The sequence below is a fragment of the Populus alba genome, chromosome 1, assembly GCF_005239225.2.
Source record: "Populus alba chromosome 1, ASM523922v2, whole genome shotgun sequence".
Taxonomy (NCBI): domain Eukaryota; kingdom Viridiplantae; phylum Streptophyta; class Magnoliopsida; order Malpighiales; family Salicaceae; genus Populus; species Populus alba.
In genome coordinates, this window is record NC_133284.1 from 16,900,401 (window position 1) to 16,924,959 (window position 24,559).

The window sequence follows — 24,559 nt, forward strand, 5'->3', positions numbered from 1 at the left end:
ACAAAACGCGTCATTTCATTTAAAAGGAAAAGGTGGCAAAAACGTGTCAGAGTTCACATTGGTCCTCAATTTGTGATTTGTTCAATCAAGTCCTCAATTGCAATTTTGATTTAATAAACAATGCAATTGCATCCCTGCCAAAAATCAAACAGCGACCCTAAAGTTAGCTGCCTTTTTCACTTTGGTCCTTGGTCTTGATTTAGTGCAATTTGACCCTCAATTGAGCAATAAACTTATAATTTCTTCAATTTAGCCCCTGGTCCGGTTTTAATTATAGCCTCTCTATTTACGCGTCTTTTCCAATTTGGTCCGTGGTTTTGAATTTCTTCAATTAAGTCCCTAATTGGCCATCAAACTTCAATATTTATGTAATTAAGCCCCTGATTTGACCAAATTAACTCTAAAAAATTTTAATTTGACCTCAGAACTTTAATTTCTTCCAATTATAGACCAAATTAACTCCAAAATCATTTTTTCTTGCAATCAAAACTTCCATAAATTCAATTAAACCTTCAATAAAATTTAATTGAGTCCATAAACATCTAATTTTGGAATTTTATTCCTTAAATTGAATTTTCTTTGTCAACATGGTTTTCATTAGTCAATAAAATACTGTCAAATTTTAATCTTTGTATTCTTAAACAGAACAACTAATTTAATCCCATAACTGAGTTTAATTCGTGGGTAGCTAGCCTATGTTCATGTGCTAGGCAGAGCCGAATCTTAAGTTTTCTTTTTGGGACTTCTTGAAAGGCGAGGACATGTTTCTTAATTGTATAGGGCACCGCTTCTAGGACAAGGCCCAATAGATGGTGATGGAAGAAATGTATGCATATTTAAGTAAACAAAAAAATCAAATCAATTAAATATTAATAAATAAATAAAAATTCAATTAAAGAAATAGCAAAATTAGAACCCGAGTTAAGCCTCAAAATAATTTATGATTCGGGTTATAAAAATTATAATAGCTTCATAAAAAACATATTAAAATAAATTATGAAATTTAATTCACGAAAAATTTAATATTAAAGGATGAAAATGACAATAAAAATTATATATTTAATAAAAAAAAACAAGTCACAATTCTAATAAACAAGGGTAAAAGTGAATTCTGTTTATTATAATTATAATATCATGTGTTTATATTTAAGATATTGTGAACAATAATGTAAGGTTATATGTGGTAAATAAATATGTAGTTAAAAAATTAAGAGTTATAAATGACCTTAAACAATAGATTAATAAATTAAAAATATCTTTAGATATATAAAAATTATTATATATACTGTAACACTGAATACAAGAATAATTAGGCATCAAGAATTTTATGCCAAGAAAAGATTCCAAATAACTTTTGCATAATATGGACCACTTTGCATCTAACTATAAATTTATATGATATTGGGAAAATAATAAATTATCTCCTTAGTTTCAATACCTCAACAATGACCCGTTAATTAATTTTATAATGTAAAATTAATAACATAATCACCACTATGAATCAAGGACCATTACTTTTTTTATTCTTAGGGACCAGATTTAGACCCTTCAAATACAACAATCAAAACATACGCATTGGTGCACATCTTCTCTTTGATTTCATATATTAAAAAAAAAAAACGTGCCTATACACACCACACACACACACACACACACACACACACACACACATCCTTGCTCAATCGGGGCCTACTTTCTTATATTTATTATTTTTAACGTTAGGGACCATATTTTGTTTTAATTTATTTTCTATGGAATCAGGGACCAGATTTAGACCCTTCGCTACAATTTAAATCTCATTGAGTATATAATTAGAGAGATACAAATATATATCTCCTTCCACTGCCTCAATAATGATATCATAATTGTCTAATTTGGTTGATGAGGTGTACCAAGATTGAATGGGAAACTTAACGTTATTATTACATTCCATCCATTTCAATCTACATCATAAAAAGCTTTGTGATTGATATTTTACCTGCTCCATGCAATAAATAATAATTAAAAATTTAACGACTTCATCAAACCTTTTTATGATATAGATTAAATGAATGGAAAGTCAAAATAACGTTTAAAAAATTTTATATGATGAAAAGTGATATTAGTTTTTAAAGCATTTTAGTCGTGTTCCTTTGACTATATCGTTGATAGTATTTTCTTAAGACAAAGTAAATACAATTTTAGGTTATTAATGAAATTTGATAATTTAACCATGAGTTTCATCATAAAACTCATGTTCTACATAACATAGTAGTTATATGACCCGCGCGATGCTGCAGGTCAATTTTTTTTGCATAAAAAATATCAAAAAATACTAAAATCTAAAAGTATTAGGACTTTCTACAAAGATATACCCAAAAGCCTTGGGTCTAGCTACAACGCTTGACTCAATAATACTATTTATAATATTAATAATAATATTAAATTTACATGACTTAAGTTTAAGTGAGTCTGACTGTAACACCGAACCCAAGAGCATTGGATGTGGATCTGGCTATAAGGTCGTGTTATAAAAGTGTGATAATTAAATAAATTAACTAAAAAGAAAAAAAAACCAATAGGAAGAAAAAAAACTAATGAAGAAAAAGAAAAAAAAATTGAATTAACTGGGTTAACTCGTTAAACTTGGGATTCGCATAATGAAAGTTTAATAACTAAATAAAAAACAAAATTGACGTGTTTATCCAGAATTAATTGGGTTAACCCATCAAACCCGGAATATGTGTCATAAAAGTCTGATAATTAAATATAAATAAATTTAACATTAACAAACTAAATTAAAACAAAAAATTCATTAAAAGAAAAAAAAACAAAAAAAGAAGAAGACAGTTTAGGTTTCATTTACTTTTTAGTATATGTTATAATATAATTATAATTTATTTATAATATAATAAATATAATAATATAATATATTAAAAATAGAGAAAGTGAAAGGCATGGAGAAAGCTACAGTACTTTCCCCACACCTTTTAGAGTATTTATTAATTCATTATCAACTTTATATTTTTATTATTATTTATATATATGACCTGGGATTAGTAGCTCATAAGTAATAATATGTATAAGAGAAAATAATAATATATTAAATAATAAATCATGATTTCAGCATCAAATGATGTTGTTGATGAAATCATTTTAATCCCAACAACATTAATTCTATCTTATGTAAAATAAGTACTTTAAGTTCTTATGCAAATCATCATAATTTTTTATTGATTATTGGGTTAGATCTGATGCACTTATATGGAATGAGTTTGGTTCAAGATTTTAAAGGAGTTAAAAAAAATTATTTTCTCCAATTATATATAAAGAAATATAATTTACATGAAAGATATTTTTTTTTTTTTAGTTAAAAGATTCTTCTATTTTGGACTCTTTACAATCATTTTCAACTACTTTTGTTTATTAAATATTTTAATTAATAATAATTGTTATCAAAATCTCAAATAGGTCTAAATATTGTGCTGGAAGGGAAACACATCATGCACCTCCTCTCCTTAGGTCTTCTTATCTAACATTTTGATAAAATTTTATTATATTTGCTTATTTAGGACCATATATATATACAAATAATTTTGAGAGGAATATAAAATTTAAGAGGCCACTGAACTTGATGGTGACACCGCCCTAAACTTAGTTGTCCTATCGTCTGTTGGTGATTTATTTAAGGATGAAACTTGTAAAATTATGACTCTGTGTGATAAAACTTTTGGCCTCTTAGCTGAATTTTTGATAGGCAAAATCTCAATCAGTATCTCCAATGTGTATGACCATACAAGAACGCCAAATATAAAAAAGTATTTTAAGAACCATAAGCGAAAGCATACGATATAATTAATTATAGTTAAACCTTTATAAATTAATATCTTCGGATGATAAATATTGATTTATTAATTAAGATATTATTTATTAATTGATCTATGGGACAGAAGAGGGATACAAAAGCAAATGTCCTATCAAGGTTTATTGTGGCGTCTGAAATTAAAGGGAAAAATGGACTTGTACAATAATTAGTTGATGCACTCTTCTGCTTGCTATATAAGGTCTGTTTCTATGTATTTTGATTCCAATGCCAGTGTTTTCTTTTTGTTTTTTTAAAGGTTCATTGTTTTTTTTTTTTTTTTTTTTGTGCTTGCATTTCAAAATGTATTAATGTTGCGTACAAGAAGCAATTTAATTAAAGTCATATGTGGTTATGGTTAGAAAACTGTTGTTGTTGATGATTATTATGACGCCATATCAATAATGATGTTGTTCTATAAACTTTCACAAGCATGAACATGGTGATATATATGGCCATCACAGGGCTGGTTCAGCATGAAGTGCTCGTTGATCCTGTCGAGAAAGTCCAGGTTAATTATCCAAGTGATTTAATGAGCTGAAAAATATAAAATATATGGGAAAATACAACAAATTAATCATTTTAAATGAAAATCTCTCTCTCTCTCAAATGGATCGAAAAAGTAAGATTAATGTATAATTTTAGTATTTAATCCTATATTTTCCTGAGAGACAAAAAATAAATATTTAAATATATCGATTCATTTTAAAGATATTTAAACATATGATAAGATACTAAAATAATATATATTTTTTTTTTATAAAAATTATTTTTAATATCATCATATCAAAAAGTTTGAAAAAACAAAATAAAATTAATTTAAAGTAAAAAAATTAAAAAAAATTTTATTAAAAAATACTTTTGAAATGTTAATAACAAACATAATCTTAATTTTCCTGATTCTATTTCAGAGTCTCTCTTAATTCTGACCGTCCGAAAAATTAAATCCTTGATGAACTAGTCTGATTCATTATATTAGTTTAATTCATAAATAACTTAATATTGAATGATGAAATTGACAATAAAAATTAAATATTTAATAAAAAAACAAGTCACAATTCTAATGAACAAGGGTAAAAGTGAATTCTCTTTATTAGAATTATAATATCATGTGTATATATTTAAGATATTGTGAACAATAATGTAAGGTTATATGTGGTAAATAAATATGTAGTTAAATAATTAAGAGTTATAAATGACCTTAAACAATAGATTAATAAATTAAAAATATCTTTAGATATATAAAAATTATCATATATACTGTAACACTAAATTTAAAACAGAATACAAGAATAATTAGGCATTAGGAACACCACCAGAAATTCGCTTAATACCAATAGATTTACCGACGGAATATTTCTGCTGGAATTTGAGGTCGAACTTACCGATGAAATTTTTTCCGTCCGTAATTCCATCCATATATCCGATGGAAACATTCGGTCGGTAATTACCGACTGAATTACAGACATAAAGTTCAGAATTAAAAAAAAAAAGGCAGTTCACTGACGTGGAGGTTTTTGCGAGTTATTTTTACCGATGGAATCACTGAGGGATTCAAAACGACAACTTCGTACGGTGACGTGACCGGTTCACCGTTTAAAATGATGACGCAATTACCGAGGGATTTAAAATGGCAAATCCATACAGTGACGTGATAATTTTTCCATCAGAATAGCCGACGGACTCACTGATGAAATACGTTATTTGGTGAAACCGTCGGAAAAAGTTAATATATGCCCACTCTACCGACCCTCTCCTCCCCTATTTCTCCTTCTTCTTCCTCATCCCAACTCTCGCCATCTGCAAACAACCGGCACCCTAAAAAAAAAAAAATATCTCCCTCTTCTCAGCACAAGTTATATTTCTTGAAGTTTTCTGGTCACAGCATCTGTGTTCTGATTTACCGATGGATTTTATCAATTTTTATAAGTAATTCTATCTTTTAAAATTTTAACATTTAAATGTCAATTTTATTGTTTTTTTAGTATATTTATTTTGTTAGTAGATGTACAAGTTTTATTGTTATTTCTCAAACAAACTTGTAGTATATGAATGTATAATTTTATACCTGTTATGGTTTTTTTTTAAGATTTTGTAAGATTGTATTTGTTTGTAAATTGTTAAAACTTTATGGAATTACCGAATTACATGTGCTGTTTTGAAATAATTAATAGCTTGCTTAATGGGTCTATTTTAAGTTTTATCAATAGTATTGCGGAGTTGTAATTTCCGTAAATTTATATGTATTAATTTGTATAGACGTTGATAATTGATAATAAATATTTAATATTGGATAATCTCGAGGTAAACCAATATTTTTGCAAGTTTATTTATCTAACATAGTTAATTAATATATGTTGTCATCATAATAGGTTCGATATAAGTCATGGATGATAGTTCATGGATGTATCAAAATTCACCCCAAGGATTGCGGAGTGTCGCACCCGACATCGCGGTGGCCCTAAAAATAATTTCTCTTGAATTATTTATGGAAAAAGAACAGATTTATGGCATCCGGTTCTTTTGGGAAAAAAGTCTTGTTTGAGGAGTCGCCACCTAGTATTATGGTCACTAGGAACCCTAACCGGTCAACAGAGATTCTATGGTTCGGGATTGGTTACGTAAAAGGAAAGATATTATCACCCCTTAAACGTTCTGCCTAAGGCAAACTGCATTGCTGGTTTTGTCTTAAACTGCTAAATATTTATTAGTTTATGCTATGATGATTTGTTTATAATATTCCTGACTCTGGCGCTAGTGAATATTCGAGCTTGAATAATTCCAACTTAGGCGTTGGTAAAAATTCGTAGCTACAAAAAAATTCCAATTTAAAAATTCGATCATGAATAAATCCAACTCTAGTGTTGGTAAATATTCCACCACAAATAATTCCAATTAAAAATTCCAACACGAATAAATCTCACTCTGGCGTTGGTAATTATTCGTGGCCTAAAAAACTAAGACATGCAAAAATTTTGTCTACACTTTTTATTTTTTTTATTATCTATATTTTTTTGGGCCGGGCTGGGCCGGGCCCAGCCCAACATAATTTCTTTGGGGCTGGGTCCAGCTCAGCCCATAGGGGCTGGGCTGTATCAAAGCGCACGCGTGAAGTGAATTCACGCGTGCCTTGAGCTGTGCGAAGGTAATTAAATTACCTTCGCACAATGTAATTGCAACTCAATTTGAACTAAAAAAAGGAAATGAAGGGGAACGACGTACATGCTCTGCGAGGCAATGAAGACGATGGTGAAGCTCTAGCTGGCCGACACCACCTTTTCTCCTCTGCTCCTTCTTCTGCTTTCCTTTGCTTCTGTGTTCACCGATTTCTTTCGTGTTCCAGTAGATTTGAAACGATGAAAAGAAACTTACAATGAAGACGCCGGTTTACTGTGGATGTCAATTGTTGAGTCTTCTTTCGTTTTTTCTGCTGCAGGGATAAAACAATGGCAGGGACAATCCTTGTCTGTGTGTATGCTGCCCTTTTCCTTCCTTGCTCTCTGCGTGTTGCTCTGCTTTTTTTCTCTGTTTTGTTTTTCTTTGATTTTCGGTTGTGTGTGATTGGATTCTGGGACTAAACAAAAGTTGGGTTTAGCTCTCTGTTTACTTCCTTTTTGTTTACTCTGCTTCTGGTTTTTTGTCCTCTGTGTCTTAGGTGCTCTGGTTTATGGGTTTTTTTCTGTCTCGCCCTCCCCTCCTTTGGTTTTTTAGCAGTTTTTCCTCCGGTCTCTCCCTGGTTTTTTGTGTCTGGGTTTAGCTTCCCCTCGGTATTTTTTCTGCCCCCGATTTCTTCGTTGTTCCTCTATTTTATAGAGTCTGATCGGTGGTAACGGACGGCATGTAGAGGGACGGCAACATTAAAACGTCCATAACTGAGGTGAGCGGATGATTACTACCCATAACTGCTGGAAACGGTCTCGGGTTAAAAACGAAGAAGATGAACAGTGCTCTTTCAAAACGACGCCGTTTTGGAGATAACAGTGGCCATTTTCACTTTGACCCGCGAAGTTTCAAAACTTTTATAATTAAGCCCCTGATTTAAACTGTAATTGGCCCCCTGCATTTGCGTGCCATTTTCAATGTAGCCCTTGAATTTTAATTTTGCAATTTTGACCCAAACTTTAATATTTCTTCAATTAAGTCCCTGCTTTAATTAATTTAATTAAATCCAAGTCCAATTAAGCCTCAAAACTTATTGATTCTCCAATTAAACCCTTAATTGGATCAATTAAATTACTTCCAAGCTTAATTAAGCCTCAAAACTTGTCAATTCTCCAATTAAACCCTTAATTGGATTAATTAAATTAATTCCAAGCTTAATTACGTCTCAAAACTTATCAATTCTCCAATTAAACCCTTAATTGGATTAATTAAATTAATTCCGAGCTTAATTAGATTAATTCCAAAGTTTAATTAAACCCCAAAAACTTCCAATTATGTTGCCCTTAACCCAAATTTTAATTCATTCTTCATTTATTTCATTTTACTTGTTTTTTCATCATTATTATCATCTTTTATCCTTTTTAGTAAATAAAATAATAATAATAATAATTAAAATAAAAATGGTCAAAAATTGGGTTATGACACGGAGGATGGATTATTGTAATGGGGTTCAGGGTTTTATTAATTTCGCAACATCTATTCCGAGAAATTTTACTAAAGGCGGTATTAGGTGTCCATGTAGGAAGTATCAAAAGAAAAAGTATCTGGATCTAAATATTGTAATGATGCATCTTCTACATAAAGAGGTTATTTAGAATTACCAGTGTTGGTATGCACATGGAGAAGTATTTGTTAGTAAGAAGAGAATGGGAGAAAGGGTGGTTGGGTCAACTTCTAGTGCTAGCAACGTGCATGAAGTGGCAAATGACAACACTAATCCTTACAGAAATATGGCTATGGATGGAATGAGAATGAATCAAGGTAATGTCAGTCAATGTCCAATCGTAGAAGAAGAACCTAATGTAGATGCAGCTAGGTTTTTTGATTTGTTGAAAGATTATGATGAACCATTATAGGATGGCTACACAAATCATAGTAAATTATTGGCCGTCGCAGTGGTGTTCACCATCAAGTCAGATCACAGGTTGAGTGAGGCCGGGTATGACAAAATTATTGAATGGGCGAGAAGCATTATTGAATGAACTTCTATACTGTGATGTCCATGATGAAACCCCTCGGTTTAGGATACCAAAAAATTAACACGTGCCCTAACTTTTGCATGTTATACTACCTTAAAAATGCTGAGATGACTGAGTGCATGACATGCGGGCTTTCCCGTTACAAACCCAGAACTGGCAGGGAAAGACTCTAATGGCATATAAAAAACTTAGATACTTCCCAATCACACCTAGACTGCAGAGGTTATTCATGTCACTAAAGACTGCTGAGCACATGACATGGCACCAAGCACATGATGCGGTTGATGGAGTGATGGTGCATCCTTCTGACAGCAAAGCGTGGAAACTCTTTAACAGTGTGCATCCTCACCTTTCAGCTGAATCAAGGAATGTGCGTCTTGGGTTGTGTACAAACGGATTCAACCCATTTGGGTCATTTGTTGCTCCTTATTCTTGTTGGCCGGTCATACTCACAGTTTATAACTTGCCACCGGGAATGTGTATGAGGCCAGAGTTCTTGTATTTATCTACTGTCATACCCGATTGAAGTAGCCCGGGGCGGAATATAGATGTTTGTCTTCGACCGTTGATTTATGAGTTGGCGCAATTATGGTCCTCCGGAGCTCTGACTTATAATATATCAAGGAAACAAAATTTTCTTATGAGGGCGGCTTTGATGTGGACTATCAATGATTTTCTAGCTTATGAAATGCTTTCTGGTTGGAGCACGCATAGGAAACTAGCATGTCCATACTGCATGGAAAACAACAAGGCATTCATGCTAGCAAACAGAGGCAAAGCTTTTTTTTTTAACTGTCACCATCGCTTCTTGCCACTTAATCATAGGTACATAAATAACAAAAAAGATTTCTTTGTTGGTAGAGTTGAAAAAGATGTTGCATCCCCGCGTCTTTCTGGTAAAGAACTGCACGATGTTGTTTTAGAGTATGATGACATTGTGTTTGGCCTTCAATCAGGTAAGCAAAAGTTTCCTAGTTTCGGTTTGACCCATAATTGGGTAAAGCGAAGTATCTTTTGGGAGCTTCCTTATTAGAAGACCAACTGCTCCGCCATAACCTTGACGTCATGCACATTGAAAAGAACATGTTTGAAAACATTTTCAACACCTTCATGGATGTGAAGTGGAAGACAAAGGACAACATCAAGGCTAGATTGGATATAGCTTTATACTGTAACCGTAAAAATATGGAGTTGGTTTATGATGAGTCACAAGTCGCAAAACCAAGAGCAAGCTTCGTGTTAAAGAAAAACGCACAACTACTAGTCTACAAATGGCTTAAGAGTCTGTGTTTTCCAGATGGACATGCATCCAACATATCAAGGTTGGTTAATATAGAGGACTGCAGATTGTATGGAATGAAGAGTCATGACTGCCATGTGTTTATGCAAATACTCATCCCATTAGCTTTTTGTGATTTGTTGCCAAAGGGAATATGGGATGCACTCACGGAGATCAATAATTTCTTTAGAGATATATGTTCCAACAAGTTGAATGTTGAGCACATTGAGAGGCTTCAAACGAATATCATCAAGACACTGTGCAAACTTGAGATGATATTCCCTCCATCATTTTTTGACTCAATGAAGCATCTCCCTATACATCTACCATTCGAGGCAAAAGCTGGAGGACCGGTCCAGTATAAATGGATGTACCCATTTGTACGGTTAGATATTATAGTTGCAATGTAATTTATATATAAAAGTATTTTCAATATTTTTCTTAATTGAAAATGCTTGATTAATTCAATGCAGGAATTTGTTTAATCTCAAGAAAAAGGTTAAGAACAAGGCGCATGTTGAGGCTTCGATATGTGAGGCCTATATTGTTGAGGAGATCTCAACATTTATCTTGTACTATTTCAAACCTCATTTGAGAACGAGAATCAATCGCGTTCCATGACATGATGATGGCGGTGAAGTGCTTTCTAGTGGAAACTTGTCAATATTCTTCAATCCTGGACGACCCACACCTAAAAATGCTGTAAAAGGAAGATATTTGTTGGAAATAGAGTTCAAACAAGCACACAACTATATTCTATTTAACTATGATGAGTTAGGACCTTTTATTCAGTAAGTTTATATATATGTAATAGTAATTAAACTTTGTCAGTAATATACTGTTAATTATATATTGTAATATCATACAATCATTATCACTTGCAAGCAACATCAACAATATTTTCTCTCCAATAATTCACAGCTGATCAAATCTCAGATCTTTCAATTACAAGATGAACAATTTGCCACGTGGTTTAGAACACATGTAAGCACTATCACAAACTCATTCTAACTTGTAAAATTACTATATGCATGTCATTATGAGATTCTCGTTCATTTACTGTTTATTGATGTACATTACATACAAGGTTTATCATATGGGAAGGAGTGCGGCTAAGTCATTGTCTTCACTAAGCCTGGGGTCTAAAAGAAAAGTTAAGTGCTACAATGAGTATTTTGTCAATGAATATGTTTTTCATACTGAAGAATACGGGTATGGAAGAAAGACATACAACAACGGTGTTTGTGTTAAGGGATCCATTAGTAGTGGGTTAGAAGTTGACTACTATGGTAGATTAGAAGAGGTCGTCGAACTGCAATATCATAGCGAGCAAAATATAGTGTTTTTATTTAAATGCTATTGGTATGACATGACTGACAGAGGAATCAGAGTTAATCCGCACTATGGTCTGGTCGAAATCAACTCAAAAGCTAGACTCTGCAATATAAACGATGTCTTTGTTTTTACAAAGCAATGTCAACAAGTTTATTACACATACACACCTTCATTTAGAAAGGATCGATCAAGAGTGGATTGGTTATCCGTTTTAAAAACAAAACCCAGAAGTCGTGTTGAGCTTGTTCGGGATGAGAATGAAGACACAAGTGGGTAAGATGAAGTCTTTCAAGTTAGTGAGTTGGTTGAACCATATTAAGTTGCTCCTTTGATTGACTTGGAAGAAAATTCAAATTTTTGTGTTTTCAATGGTAGTCTTATTGATGTTGACGCAAAGGAGTTGAATATTGTTTTGAGCTCTAGCAGACAAGCAAATGTCAATGAAGATGATGATATCCATATTGAAGATTGCGATGAAGGTGATGACTATTCAATTGATGATGAAGAAGAAGAAAATTCTGACTAACTATCAGAATGAAGCCCTATGTAAAACATTTTTTTTCATGTAATATATATTATGGATGATATATTTTGTAACACGAAATATTTATTGTTTAAGCACTGTTGTTATTGTTTTGTGCAATGGACAATTTATCATTTAAGTGTTTGCAGGAAGGTAAATAGGCAATACAAATAAAATCTTTCTTGTACAATGCCACAATTACTAACGTCCATACCGACGGAATAACGTCCGTTGGCATTTCACAGAGAGTTTGAAAATAATTACTTGAAATGCCATAATTACTGATGGAATAATATTCGTCGGCATTTTTAAAAAATAATTACTTGAAATTCCACAATTACCGACGGAATAATATTCGTCCGCATTTCACAGAGAGTTCAAAAATAATTACTTAAAATGCCACAATCACTGTCGACATTGTCAACGGCTTGCAGTCCATCGGGAAGTGTCGGCGGGTCAATATTACCGACGGACTATACGAATTCCAAAGGGTGGTGCATTAAATGCATCTCTGACCGCGTCAGGTTGCTGATGGAATTATCGACGGACCGTGAAAAATATGGAGAGTAATTAAAAATGTTGGTGTGGAATTCAAAAATTACTGATGGATTTTCGACACTTCACCGATGGAATAAATTAAAATAATAATAATTTTTTATTTCTGTTGGTGAATTCGTCAGTAAAACTGCCCTATAAATCCCAAGGACCACTCCTTCAGTTCATTTTTTCATCTCTCTGTTTTTAACCTTAACTTTCTATTTTTTTCCTCTCAATTCTTCAATGCTTTCACCTGCAATCTCTAGCAAGTTTTCTTGTGAATCTTCATCAGATTAAAAGGCATGTGTTTCCTCTATTTCATTTTACTTTAAGGCTTTTTTTGTTTTAGCTATTTTTATTCATGATTTGTGTTTAATTATTTCCATTGATTTTAATTGTTAGTCTAGATTTTTTTAAAAAATTTATTGTATTGTTGTATTGGCATAATTATTGAATAATTTGTTGAATTGTAATTTTTAATGTTGAATTTACCTTAGTATTAGTAATTGAATATGTTGGAATAATTATTAATTTTACTCTATTATTGCATGATTTGTGTTTAATTGTTTCCATTTATTTTAATTGTTAATCTAGATTTTTTTTAAAATTTATTGTATTGTTGTATTGGTATAATTATTGAATAATTTGTTGAATTATAATTGTTAATGTTGAATTTACCTTAGTATTAGTAATTGAATATGTTGGAATAATTATTAATTTTACTCTATTATTGCATGATTTGTGTTTAATTTTTTCCATTTATTTTAATTGTTAATCTAGATTTTTTTTGAATTTATTGTATTGTTGTATTGGTATAATTATTGAATAATTTGTTGAATTATAATTGTTAATGTTGAATTTACCTTAGAATTAGTAATTGAATATGTTGGAATAATTAGTATAGATTGGGTCAATTGGTTGTGGCTATTGTCAATATTTGCAGGTTTGTGAATTTGGGTAGTATCTAGTATAGGGGAGGTGCTATCGAATTTTTTTAAAAAACATTTGAATTTAATTATATAATTATTTGTATAACATTGTGTAGATGCGTAGAACAAAAACCACAGCCCATTGCTCACGTATGGTCACAACTAGTTCTTCTAGCACCGCGAATGATATTTCCTTAGGTGCCTCTCAAGAAGAGGCACTTACACCACCTGCGCCATCAACCAATGCCGCCTCTTCCAGTGCTAGTTCACAGCGCATAGGTGGCATGCCTCCACAGCGAAATTAATTTACTTGTAAGTACGAGGCACAGTGGAAGGACGACCTTTCAATGTAAGTTTGTTAAGGTTTTAATTTTTTTTTAAAAAAAAATTATAAAATAATTTATGAACTAATCACTATTTCATTAATTTCATTTATTTTCAGGTTCACAAACATTGAGGCCGCTCGAGTAATATCATCAGCGTTTAAATCGTCAATGGAGTCAGATATCCAGACATCCTGAATGGATGCCTAAAATCAATGCATGGTTTGACACATTTGAGGTTGGTGTTAATTTATAATTTTCAGCTTATTTCTAATAAATTATTAATATAATTATAAATAATATATTATTTTTATTTAAAAATTATTTATTTATACACATGACAAATTCTCCTAGGACAGTGAGCATGACACTGTTGTGAGGAGGGTGTGAGAAAATCACACGGCAACTAGGTAACATAAAAAACAATACAACAATTTTTTAGAAAAAAATTTATGTTTCAAAATTTAATTTCTCGCTATGGAAGTAGATTGCATGATTTTTGGTATGAAGCACAGAAAAAGGCAAAACAAACCGCGAGAGATAATGGTCTCCAAGGCTGGAATGATGTGGCGGTTTGGAGGGATTTCAAACCGATATACATCCCGGAAAATATATGGCCGCTTTATCTTAAGCATGTGATGTCTGAGCGGTTCACATGACAGTCACAGTCTGGTGCTGGCAACCGGAATCGGCCAATTCATGGCTCGATGACAACGCTCACTGGCGACTCCATTCCGTTTGCTGCACATGCGAAATGGATGGTAAAATTAATTTAAATGAAGTATATTGTTAAATTAATTTGTTGTTAATTAATTTTTTTTCATTATAGGCTACGTCTCTTGGACGTGAGCCGAGCCCGATGGAGCTGTTTGTTGAGATGCACGTATGAAGTCAAGACCACCAAAAGGGGGCTCAACAGTTCGTTGACAACCGTGCTCAACACTTTGTGGTATGTTTGTTCAACCATTTTATTTTGTAAGTTATTATTTTTATTGAATATGATGATTACTTTTTTCATTTTCAAGAGACCTATAATAGCCGGTTGAGGGAGAGGTATGGGGACAATCTTTCTACCCATCCGGAATTCGATCCGGATTTATGGATGGAGGTTGGATCGTCCGGTGGACCAGATAAAAATCGGGTTTACAGGATCTCCAACACTATGGCCGAGAACTTGTGAGCGGCCTGTAGTGTCTCAACCATTGGAAGCTCTCAGTCAGTATCGAGCACCCAATCTAAGGAGTTCGTGGCCTTTAAGCAACACATGGCTCATCTCACCGAGAAATATGAGGAACTCTCGGCAAATTATGAACACCTTCGCCAAATGATCATGAACATGGCATTACAGAGTGGTGATCCATATGCGCCTCCTCCTTTTTAGCCGTATAACAACTAGCCTCCTCCTCCTCCTCCTCCTCCTCCACCATTATGTTAATTTATAATGAATATTTATTTAATTTTAATGGTTAATTTAATATTTTTTTTTATGAAAACACATTCAATTTGTAATGAATATTATTTAACTTTATTTTTTTATATTAATAAAAAATTTATTTGCAAAATTGGTTTTTTTACAATTAATTTATATAATTTTATATTATGAATTCTAAATAATTTTTAAAAAAAATATTTAAAATTATGCAATATATAAAAAATACTCACCAAGGGTTTTATCAATGGAATCACTCCATCGGCATTTCACAGTGGCTTGGTGCAAATTTCACAATCGACGACGGGTTTATCAACGGAATCAATCAGTCAACATTTCACAGTAGCTTGGTGCATATTTCACAATCACCGACGAGTTTATTGACAGACATAGTTTCTTGGTAATGAATTCACTCACTAACGGATTTAGTCCGTCGGTATATTTCAAGCGGGAACTTTTTTTTTTTTTTGCGTGCAATTTCCGTCTGTAAAATCATCGACAATTGTTTTTTTTTACCGACTGCTTTAGCGACGGAATTAGGTATTACCAACGAAAAGAAAGTTGATGGACTGTCTCTGTCGGTAATTTTATTACCGACGAACTATGAATCACACATCGACAGAATATGTCCGTCGGTAAAACTGTGAAATCTTGTAGTGAAATTTTATGCCAAGAAAAGATTCCAAATAACTTTGGCATAATATGGACCACTTTGCATCTAACTATAAATTTATATGATATTTGGAAAATAATAAATTATCTCCTTAGTTTCAATACCTCAACAATGACCCGTTAATTAATTTTAGAATGTACAATTAGTAACATAATCCCCACTATGAATCAAGGACCATTACTTTTTTTATTCTTAGGGACCAGATTTTGACCCTTCAAATACAACAATCAAAGCATACGCATTGGTGCACATCGTCTCTTTGATTTCATATATTAAAAAAAATAAAAATTGTTCCTATATATATATATTCTATACACATCCTTGCTCAATCAGGGCCTACTTTCTTATATTTATTATTTTAAACGTTAGGGACCATATTTTTTGTAATTGTTTTCTATGGAATCAGGGACCAGATTTAGACCCTTCGCTACAATTTAAATCTCATTGAATATATAATTAGAGAGATACAAATATGTATCTCCTTCCACTGCCTCAATAATGATATCATAATTGTCTATTTTGGTTGATGAGGTGTACCAAGATTGAATGGGAAAATTAACGTTATTATTACATTCCATCCATTTCAATCTATATCATAAAAAGCTTTGTAATTGATATTTTACCTGCTCCATGCAATAAATAATAATTAAAAATTTAACGGCTTCATCAAACCTTTTTATGAAATAGATTAAATGAATGGAAAGTCAAAATAACGTTAAAAAAATTTTATATGATGAAAAGGGATATTAGTTTTTAAAGTATTTGGTCATTTTCCTTTGACTATGTGTTGATAGTATTTTCTTAAGACAAAGTAAATACAATTTTAGGTTATTAATGAAATTTGATAATTTAACTATGAGTTGTATGACCCGCGCGATGCTGCGGGTTAATTTTTTTGTAATCAAAAAAAACCAAGATTTAAAAGTGTTCAGGTCTTTCTGCAAAGCTATACCCAAGAGTCTTGGGTTTGGCTGCAACGCCTGACCTAAAAGTAATATTTATAATATTAATAATAACATTAAACTTGCATGACTTAAGTTTAAATGGATTTGGCTGCAATACTAAACCCAATAGCCTTGGATGTAAGTATGGCTGCAATGTCGTGTTATAAAAGTGTGATAATAAAATAGATTAATTAAAAAGAAAAAATCAAAGAACACAAACAACTAAAAGAAAAAAAAACTAATGAGAAAAAAGAAAAAAAAAATCTGAATCAACTGGGTTGACTTGCCAAATCAGGTTAACCCGTCAAACTTGAGATTTGTGTCATGAAAGTGTAGAAAAAATATTTAATATTAATGAACTAAATTTGTTTAAAAAGAAGATTAATTAAAAAGGAAAAGCAAAGAGAAAATACCTACAGAAGTAAAAAATTAATGAAGAAAAAGGAAAAAAAATCTGAATCAACTGGGTTAAATCATAAAACTGGGATCCATGTCATGAAAACTTGATAATTAAACACACAAAATTTAATATTAAGAAATTATAGAAAAAAAAAACTAAAGGCATAAACTTTTTTATTGTGAATTGCACCGTGCTATTCACAGTTAAAAGCTTAAAAAGGAAAAAAAAAAAAAGGCATATACCATTTTTTTTTTTTTCTTGCATAAAAAAAATATCAAAAAATGCTAAGATCTAAGAGTGTTAGGTCTTTTTGCAAATATATAAAAAAGCCTTGGGTTTAGCTAATTATATATAAAGAGATATAACTTACATGAAAGATAATTTTTTTTTTATTTTGGTTAAAAGATTCTTCTATTTTGGACTCTTTACAATCATTTTCAAATACTTTTGTTTATTAAATATTTTAATTAACAGTAATTGTTATTAAATTCTCAAACAGGTCTAAATATTGTGCTGGAAGGGGAAACACATCATGCACCTCCTCTCCTTAAGTCTTCTTATCTAACATTTTGATAAAATTTAATTATATTTGCTTATTTAGGACCATATATATATGCAGATAATTTTGAGGGGAAAATCAAATTTAAAAGGCCACTTAACTTGATGGTGACGCCGTCCTAAACTTAATTATCCTATCGTCTGTTGGTGATTTATTTAAGGATGAAACTTGTAAAATTATGACTCTGTGTAATAAACCTTTTGGCCTCTTACATGAATTTTTGGTAGGCAAAATCTCAATCATATCTTCTCTGTGTATGACCATCCAAGAACGCCAAATATAAAAATATATTTCAAGAACCATAAGTGAAAGCATACGATATAATTAATTACAGTTAAACCTATATAAATTAATATCTTTGGATGATAAATATTGATTTATTAATTAAGCTATTATTTATTAATTGATCTATCGGACAGAAGAGGGATACAAAAGCAAATGTCCTATCAAGGCTTATTGCGGCGTCTGAAATTAAAGAGAAAAATGGACTTTTATTGATTATTTAAATTATATTTTGACCCATATAACCCAATAATTATATCCAATATTTTCATTTGTCTTGTTATAGGTCGTTGCGATATATACTAACAGTATAAATTATGGATGGGTAAAACACTAAATTGTGCACCATCTCAAACACACTCCAGCAAGACAGAGCGACGACAACAATCATGGGTTCAGAAACAGTGCCAAAAATTCCTGTTGTTCATTTTGTCCCAGGAAAACTTCGAGCCTGGCTCTAGTTCCTGGCTGGCGGCTTGCAATGATATCCGGCGAGCACTTGAGGAATACAGCTTCTTTGAAGTAGTATACAGCGAACCTTCAATGGAATTTTACAGGGAAATTATATCGGTGCTAGAGGAATTGTTTCAATCTCCCTGATGAAACAAAAAACCAGAAATACACATCCTAAGATCGGCCACGGTTACATGGGGAAAATCTCTGGCTTCCCTGAGGGCTTGGGGATCGAGTATGCAACAAAGAAAGATGAATGTCAAAAATTTACAAGACTTATGTGGCCCGATGGAAATGAAAGATTCTGGTAAGATCTGCATATTATTATATTATGATTAAATATTTTTCTTTTTCCTTTTCCTTCGACCGATCATCTGAATCCTTGCATATAGCTGTATCCTCCTATGCTAACATTAATGTGAGCTTAATTAGTATGATTTACTTGCTTTTTGTTTGTATCTTTAGTGATGTCATCCACTCTTATACGAAGATAGCATCTGAACTAAATCAGATGCTGGTAAGGATGTTGTTTGAAAGCTATGGATTGAAGAAAGACCACGAGCCTCTCTTAAACTCAACAAATTACCTCCTACGTCTGTTGAAATATGGAAGATCACTCGGGGAGACGAATGTTGGTTTTAAGGCTCATATGGACAAGACTTTCTTGACTCTACTTTATCAAAATCCTGTTAACGGTTTAGAGATAAGAACCAAGGAAGGAGAGTGGATTACTTACGAGCCTTCTTCACCAACTTCATTTGCTGTTATAGCTGGTGATGTATGCATGGTGGGTTTATCCTATTTCTTATTTTACAAGATTCCTATTTCAAACGATACACACACACACACACTTAATCGATTCATAACACTTGATCATGAATTGTGTCGTTTGAATAGAAAATCTTGGTTGGTGTTGTGTAGGCATGGAGCAATGACAGGATAAAATCTTCTTACCATCGAGTCGTTGTAAGCAGCGAAGAAGACAGATATGCACTGGGGTTATTCACATTCCTAGATGGGGTGGTGCAAACAGCAGAGGAGCTAATAGATGATGAACACCCATTACAGTACAAGCCCTTTGAACACCAGAAGCTTCTTCATTTCTATGAATCATCCAATGATCCGGATAAACGTGACATCAATATCATGAAAACCTTCTGTGGTGTTTAATTCTCTAAAATATAATGAGATTATGCTGCTTGACATGTCTCCTTTTCCTTTGTTTTTCCTCGTTCGATTGTTTTCAACCAGTCTTATCTGTACCTCTTGGGTGAATCTCTAAAATGTAATGGGACTATGCTGCTTGACATGTCTCCTTTTTTTTATGTTTTTCCTCGGTGGATTGTTTTCAACCAATCTTATTTGTACCTCTTAGGTCAATCTCTAAAATGTAATGGGATCATGCTGCTTGACATGTCTCCTTTTCTTTTGTTTTTCCTCAGTCGATTGTTTTCAACCAGTCTTATTTGTACCTCTTGGTGAATGAAGTGTTTAATTATTTGGTGAAGGCTATGAGTCATGTTCTACCTTGGGATTATTGATCTTGTTTCCAAACAACTTTTTGCGATTAGATCTCTGAAGTTTCAGAAATTCTAAATTTAAGCTCTTCCATCAATATCTTTCTATATTGTTGTAGGAATTATTTATTGCAGAGAATATTTAAGCCCTTCCATCAATATCTCTAAAAATATTTGAATAATTTGATAACACAATTAACACTACCAGAAATTCGACTAAAACCATCAGAATTACCGACGCAATTTTTCTATCGATAATTTACGGTGATATTTACCGACGGATGTAAATAAAAACATGCATTACAATCCCAACAGACAGTTAATCCATATGTAAATAAAAACATCTAAAAGAGTATTTTAGCATTAAATGGTGTTTTGAATTCTTGAATAAAAAATTTAAATCTTTATGCAAATACTTTCAAATTTACATCTTGATTTCATTTTAATAATTATACTTGAATAAAGATAGTCCTTAAAATTTGCAGTGTGATCCCAATACAAAAAGAAAAGATTTATAAATAAAAAATAGACATTGACTAAATCTGTAAAGTTCTTGCCAAAGATGATGTTACTAGGAAGACTAGTCAAATAAACGCAGGGCAATTTTGTGATTATGATAGCGATATGAATGTCTTAAAGAATCTGAATGATGATTGTAGGTGTGTGCTTCCATGGCTAGGGATAACACTGTTTGAGAAATTGCTAGATCAGCTGGTAATATTTCAGTTTACAAGAGGTGATGCATGTGAGCATCATAGAGTATAAACAAAAAAGTTAGTTATAGCAAACGATATAGGGTAACTTTGTTTAAAGTGATATGTGATGACAACGATACTAGTTACCAAGAAAATAAATAATCAGATTAGTTGTAGCAAACTATGATAGTTTTATGCATAATTAGATTAACTAGAGGTAATCTTGCTCATGACTATTATATAGAAGAAATTTGATATGAAGAAATTCGTACGAAATAAGAAATGGTAGGGGTAGCAATTTCTTCATAATAAGAAATAAGGAGTACCAAATTAACATTTTTAGAAAACACTTGTGAGAAATAACAAGCGGAGCAATATTGATCGAGCTAGCTTGATGAATGAATAGTACTCATCTTTTGAAAAAAAAAAAAACAAGTAGCAAAGAAGTATGCGTCAGGCTTATGATATGAAATAGGCTCTACTATAAGAATGTATAAATAACACATTATAAATAAGTGAGTGTGTTTAAAATTAAGTTCTCAAATAAAATCACAAAACTAAGGCAAAATCTCAATTCATCATTCTTTAGGTAATAGAAGGTGTGAAAGTTTCTAATTTGTCACTCTCGTAGTAGTAGTACAGATACAGAGTCGCTCATAAAGGCATGTAATGATTTCATAGGAAACCATATATGAAGTCAAAAATAGTGTGGTAAGACACCAAACGGGTGACAAAATGAACATTTTTCAAACAAGTGTTAGGGGATGCAAAGTCTCTTGAACTAGCAAATGTGAAGAATCATACGTTGAGGGAAAAAACCATTATTATTCAAACAATATAAAAAAATAAACATATAATTAGCGTCGATGAATTCTAGTAATGGAGTGAGTTAAGCTACTAGAAGATGTAGAGACAAAAGTAGTAGACTCAAATCATTAGTTGGGAAATTAGAAAACAGAACCTATATTTTTAACAAGTAAGAATTTATTTGGTTCTTTAACCTATAACATTGTTTAATGATCTACATAAGAGCTTTACAAGGTCTATATGAGAATTGTTTTCGAGTTCAATAAGACCCCAACAAATTTGAGTCCAATAAAAGCTTTAACCAATTCAAATCCAGTAAAATCTTGCAAGATTCCAAATCAACCCTACTAATTAGAAAATCCAACTCTATCATCATAAATGAGAGTCAACTCTACACTCAGGAAGATCCAAGAAAATTCAACCTACTAGTCAAGAAATTCAACCCTACCATCAAGAATTAGCGTCAACCTTACAATCAAGAAGCTCCATGGAAATTCATCCTTATTAATCTGGAAATTCAAGCATGCCATCAAGAAAGAATGGCAACTTTATAATCATGAAGCATTAAGAAAATTCAACCAAGAAAAAGTAAACCTTGCAAGCAAGAAGCATCATAAAGTTTAGCCTTGTGTAATTAGAATTCAACTTAATGCAAAGAAAATTTAACGATAAAACCAGAATTCAACCATATTATCATGATATTTAAATCTAGCAATCATGAGACCTTTAATCAAATTCCATAGCCAAGTCAAACCAAACTTTGCATTCAAAAAATCCCTTCAAGTTGGTTGACTCCAAGATATATAGATTTAAATTCTTTTGCAAAAAGGTTGGTAGCCTTTAAGTTGTCTAGATTTTTATTTTTATTTTCTTACAAAGAGGATAGTTGCCTCTGATTTGACCCAATATAAGTTTTTTTAGGACTTTATTACTATTATATAAGCATATTAAATCTTTTTCATAATAAAAACTTTAGTTAGAATTATTGTGGTGAAGACTATTTTTGGCATAATTATGTTTTCTATTAATTTTTACCCATTTTGTTGCATCTTCTTTGTCGCACGTGTGCGGCGTCGCGACAATCGTCCACCCTCAAAGAAAATAGAAATAGGTCTATTTGGAAAATATAGAGAGACAAGGAATTCTTGTCTCTTATCAGTAAAATATGGATTAGGAGTCGCCACCTAGTATTCTAGTCATGATAAACCCTAACTGGTCTCAAAGATCAGGTATGGACACTAGTTGTATAAAGAAAATGTATTAGCACCCCAATTACGTCCTACCTAAGAAAACTCCTCTGTAAGGAGATCCTTACCTTATCGGGTAAAAACCTAACAGCTCTAAGTCGTTAAAAGAAAATACTTTTTTAATATTGGGTATACGTTTTATGTATAAATTCATAATTCCTGATATTAAAACAAAACAAAACAAAACAAAAATTTTAATATTTTTTAAATTTTGGCCAATGTTCTCTAGACTTTAATAAACTGGTTATTAAGACCAAAATGTATGCTAAAACATTGTTTTTTGGTGTATGAAAAACACGATATGATTTTTTTTAGCTTTGAGACACTTGGCTGTATGCACACAATACATTTTTTTTCTTCTTTCCAATTTTTTTGGTATTTTGGAAGTTCTGACAAAAACCAGGTATTTTAGTATCGGATTTTGAGTTTTTTTTTTTCAAGATAAAATAAAGACTGATATTAAGCAAAATGACATAGAAAATACATGGGAAAATTGTAAAATTCCAAAAAATATTTAAATGTGTTTTTTTTTATTACGAAAATGGGCCGGACTCGACCCAAATGAGTTGGCTAGGCTGGATTCCTCCCAAGGAATTATTCACTTTTCTGCATGCAAATGGAGGCAAGGGCGAAGCAAGAAGAAAATAAACAGGCCAGCAGAAGCTTACCTGGGAGTGGTGCAGCCAAAGCGTGGTCGTTAACAGTGGTGACGGTGATGGCGGTTACAGTGGCAGCTTCTCCCTTGTTTTCTCTTCTTATGTGCAGAAGCAAGAGCCTCCATTTTTTTTTCTTTTTTTTTCTTCTTCTACTCGACGAGTTGCTACTACTGGTGGCAATGGAGAGGAGGCGCAACAATGGCGCTGTTGGGTTGAAGGTGGCCAACGGTGGTTCTTTTTCCTCCTCCTCTGTTTTTCTCCCTTTTCTTTTATCCTTCTGTTTATGTTCCCTCTTTTTCTCTCAGTTTTCTTTTTTTTTTTTGTTCTTTCTGTCCAGGCCTTCTCTTTTATCCTGTCTTTGTTCTTCTCCTCCCCAGTTTTTATAGGCAAAAACAGGGGAGGGCCCCCAAATAATTTATGATTCGGGTTATAAGATCATAAGAGCTTCATAAAAAGCATATTGAAATAAATTATAAAGTTTAATTCCTAAAGAACTTAATATTGAATGATGAAATTGACAATAAAAATTAAATATTTAAAAAAAAAAAAACAAGTCACAATTCTAATGAACAAGGGTAAAAGTGAATTCTCTTTATTATAATTATAATATCATGTGTATATATTTAAGATATTGTGAACAATAATGTAAGGTTATATGTGGTAAATAAATATGTAGTTAAATAATTAAGAGTTATAAATGACCTTAAACAATAGATTAATAAATTAAAAATATCTTTAGATATATAAAAATTATCATATATACTGTAACACTAAATTTAAAACAGAATACAAGAATAATTAGGCATTAGGAATACCACCAGAAATTCGCTTAATACCAATAGATTTACCGACGGAATATTTCTGCTGGAATTTGAGGTCGAACTTACCGATGAAATTTTTTTCGTCCGTAATTCCATCCATATATCCGATGGAAACATTCGGTCGGTAATTACCGACTGAATTACAGACATAAAGTTCAGAATTAAAAA

At 31.9% G+C, this 24,559-nt stretch overlaps 1 protein-coding gene across 1 annotated transcript; it reads left to right on the forward strand.

Annotated features, from left to right (window-relative positions):
* The first annotated feature begins 18,814 nt into the window (after positions 1-18,814).
* Positions 18,815-20,159, forward strand: LOC118034810 (deoxypodophyllotoxin synthase-like). The gene is made up of 3 exons (XM_073409976.1): positions 18,815-18,955; positions 19,114-19,435; positions 19,570-20,159. Exons 1-3 carry the CDS (start codon positions 18,843-18,845, stop codon positions 19,816-19,818), a joined length of 684 nt encoding a protein of 227 aa, XP_073266077.1. The 5' UTR covers positions 18,815-18,842; the 3' UTR covers positions 19,819-20,159.
* The last annotated feature ends 4,400 nt before the right edge of the window (positions 20,160-24,559 follow it).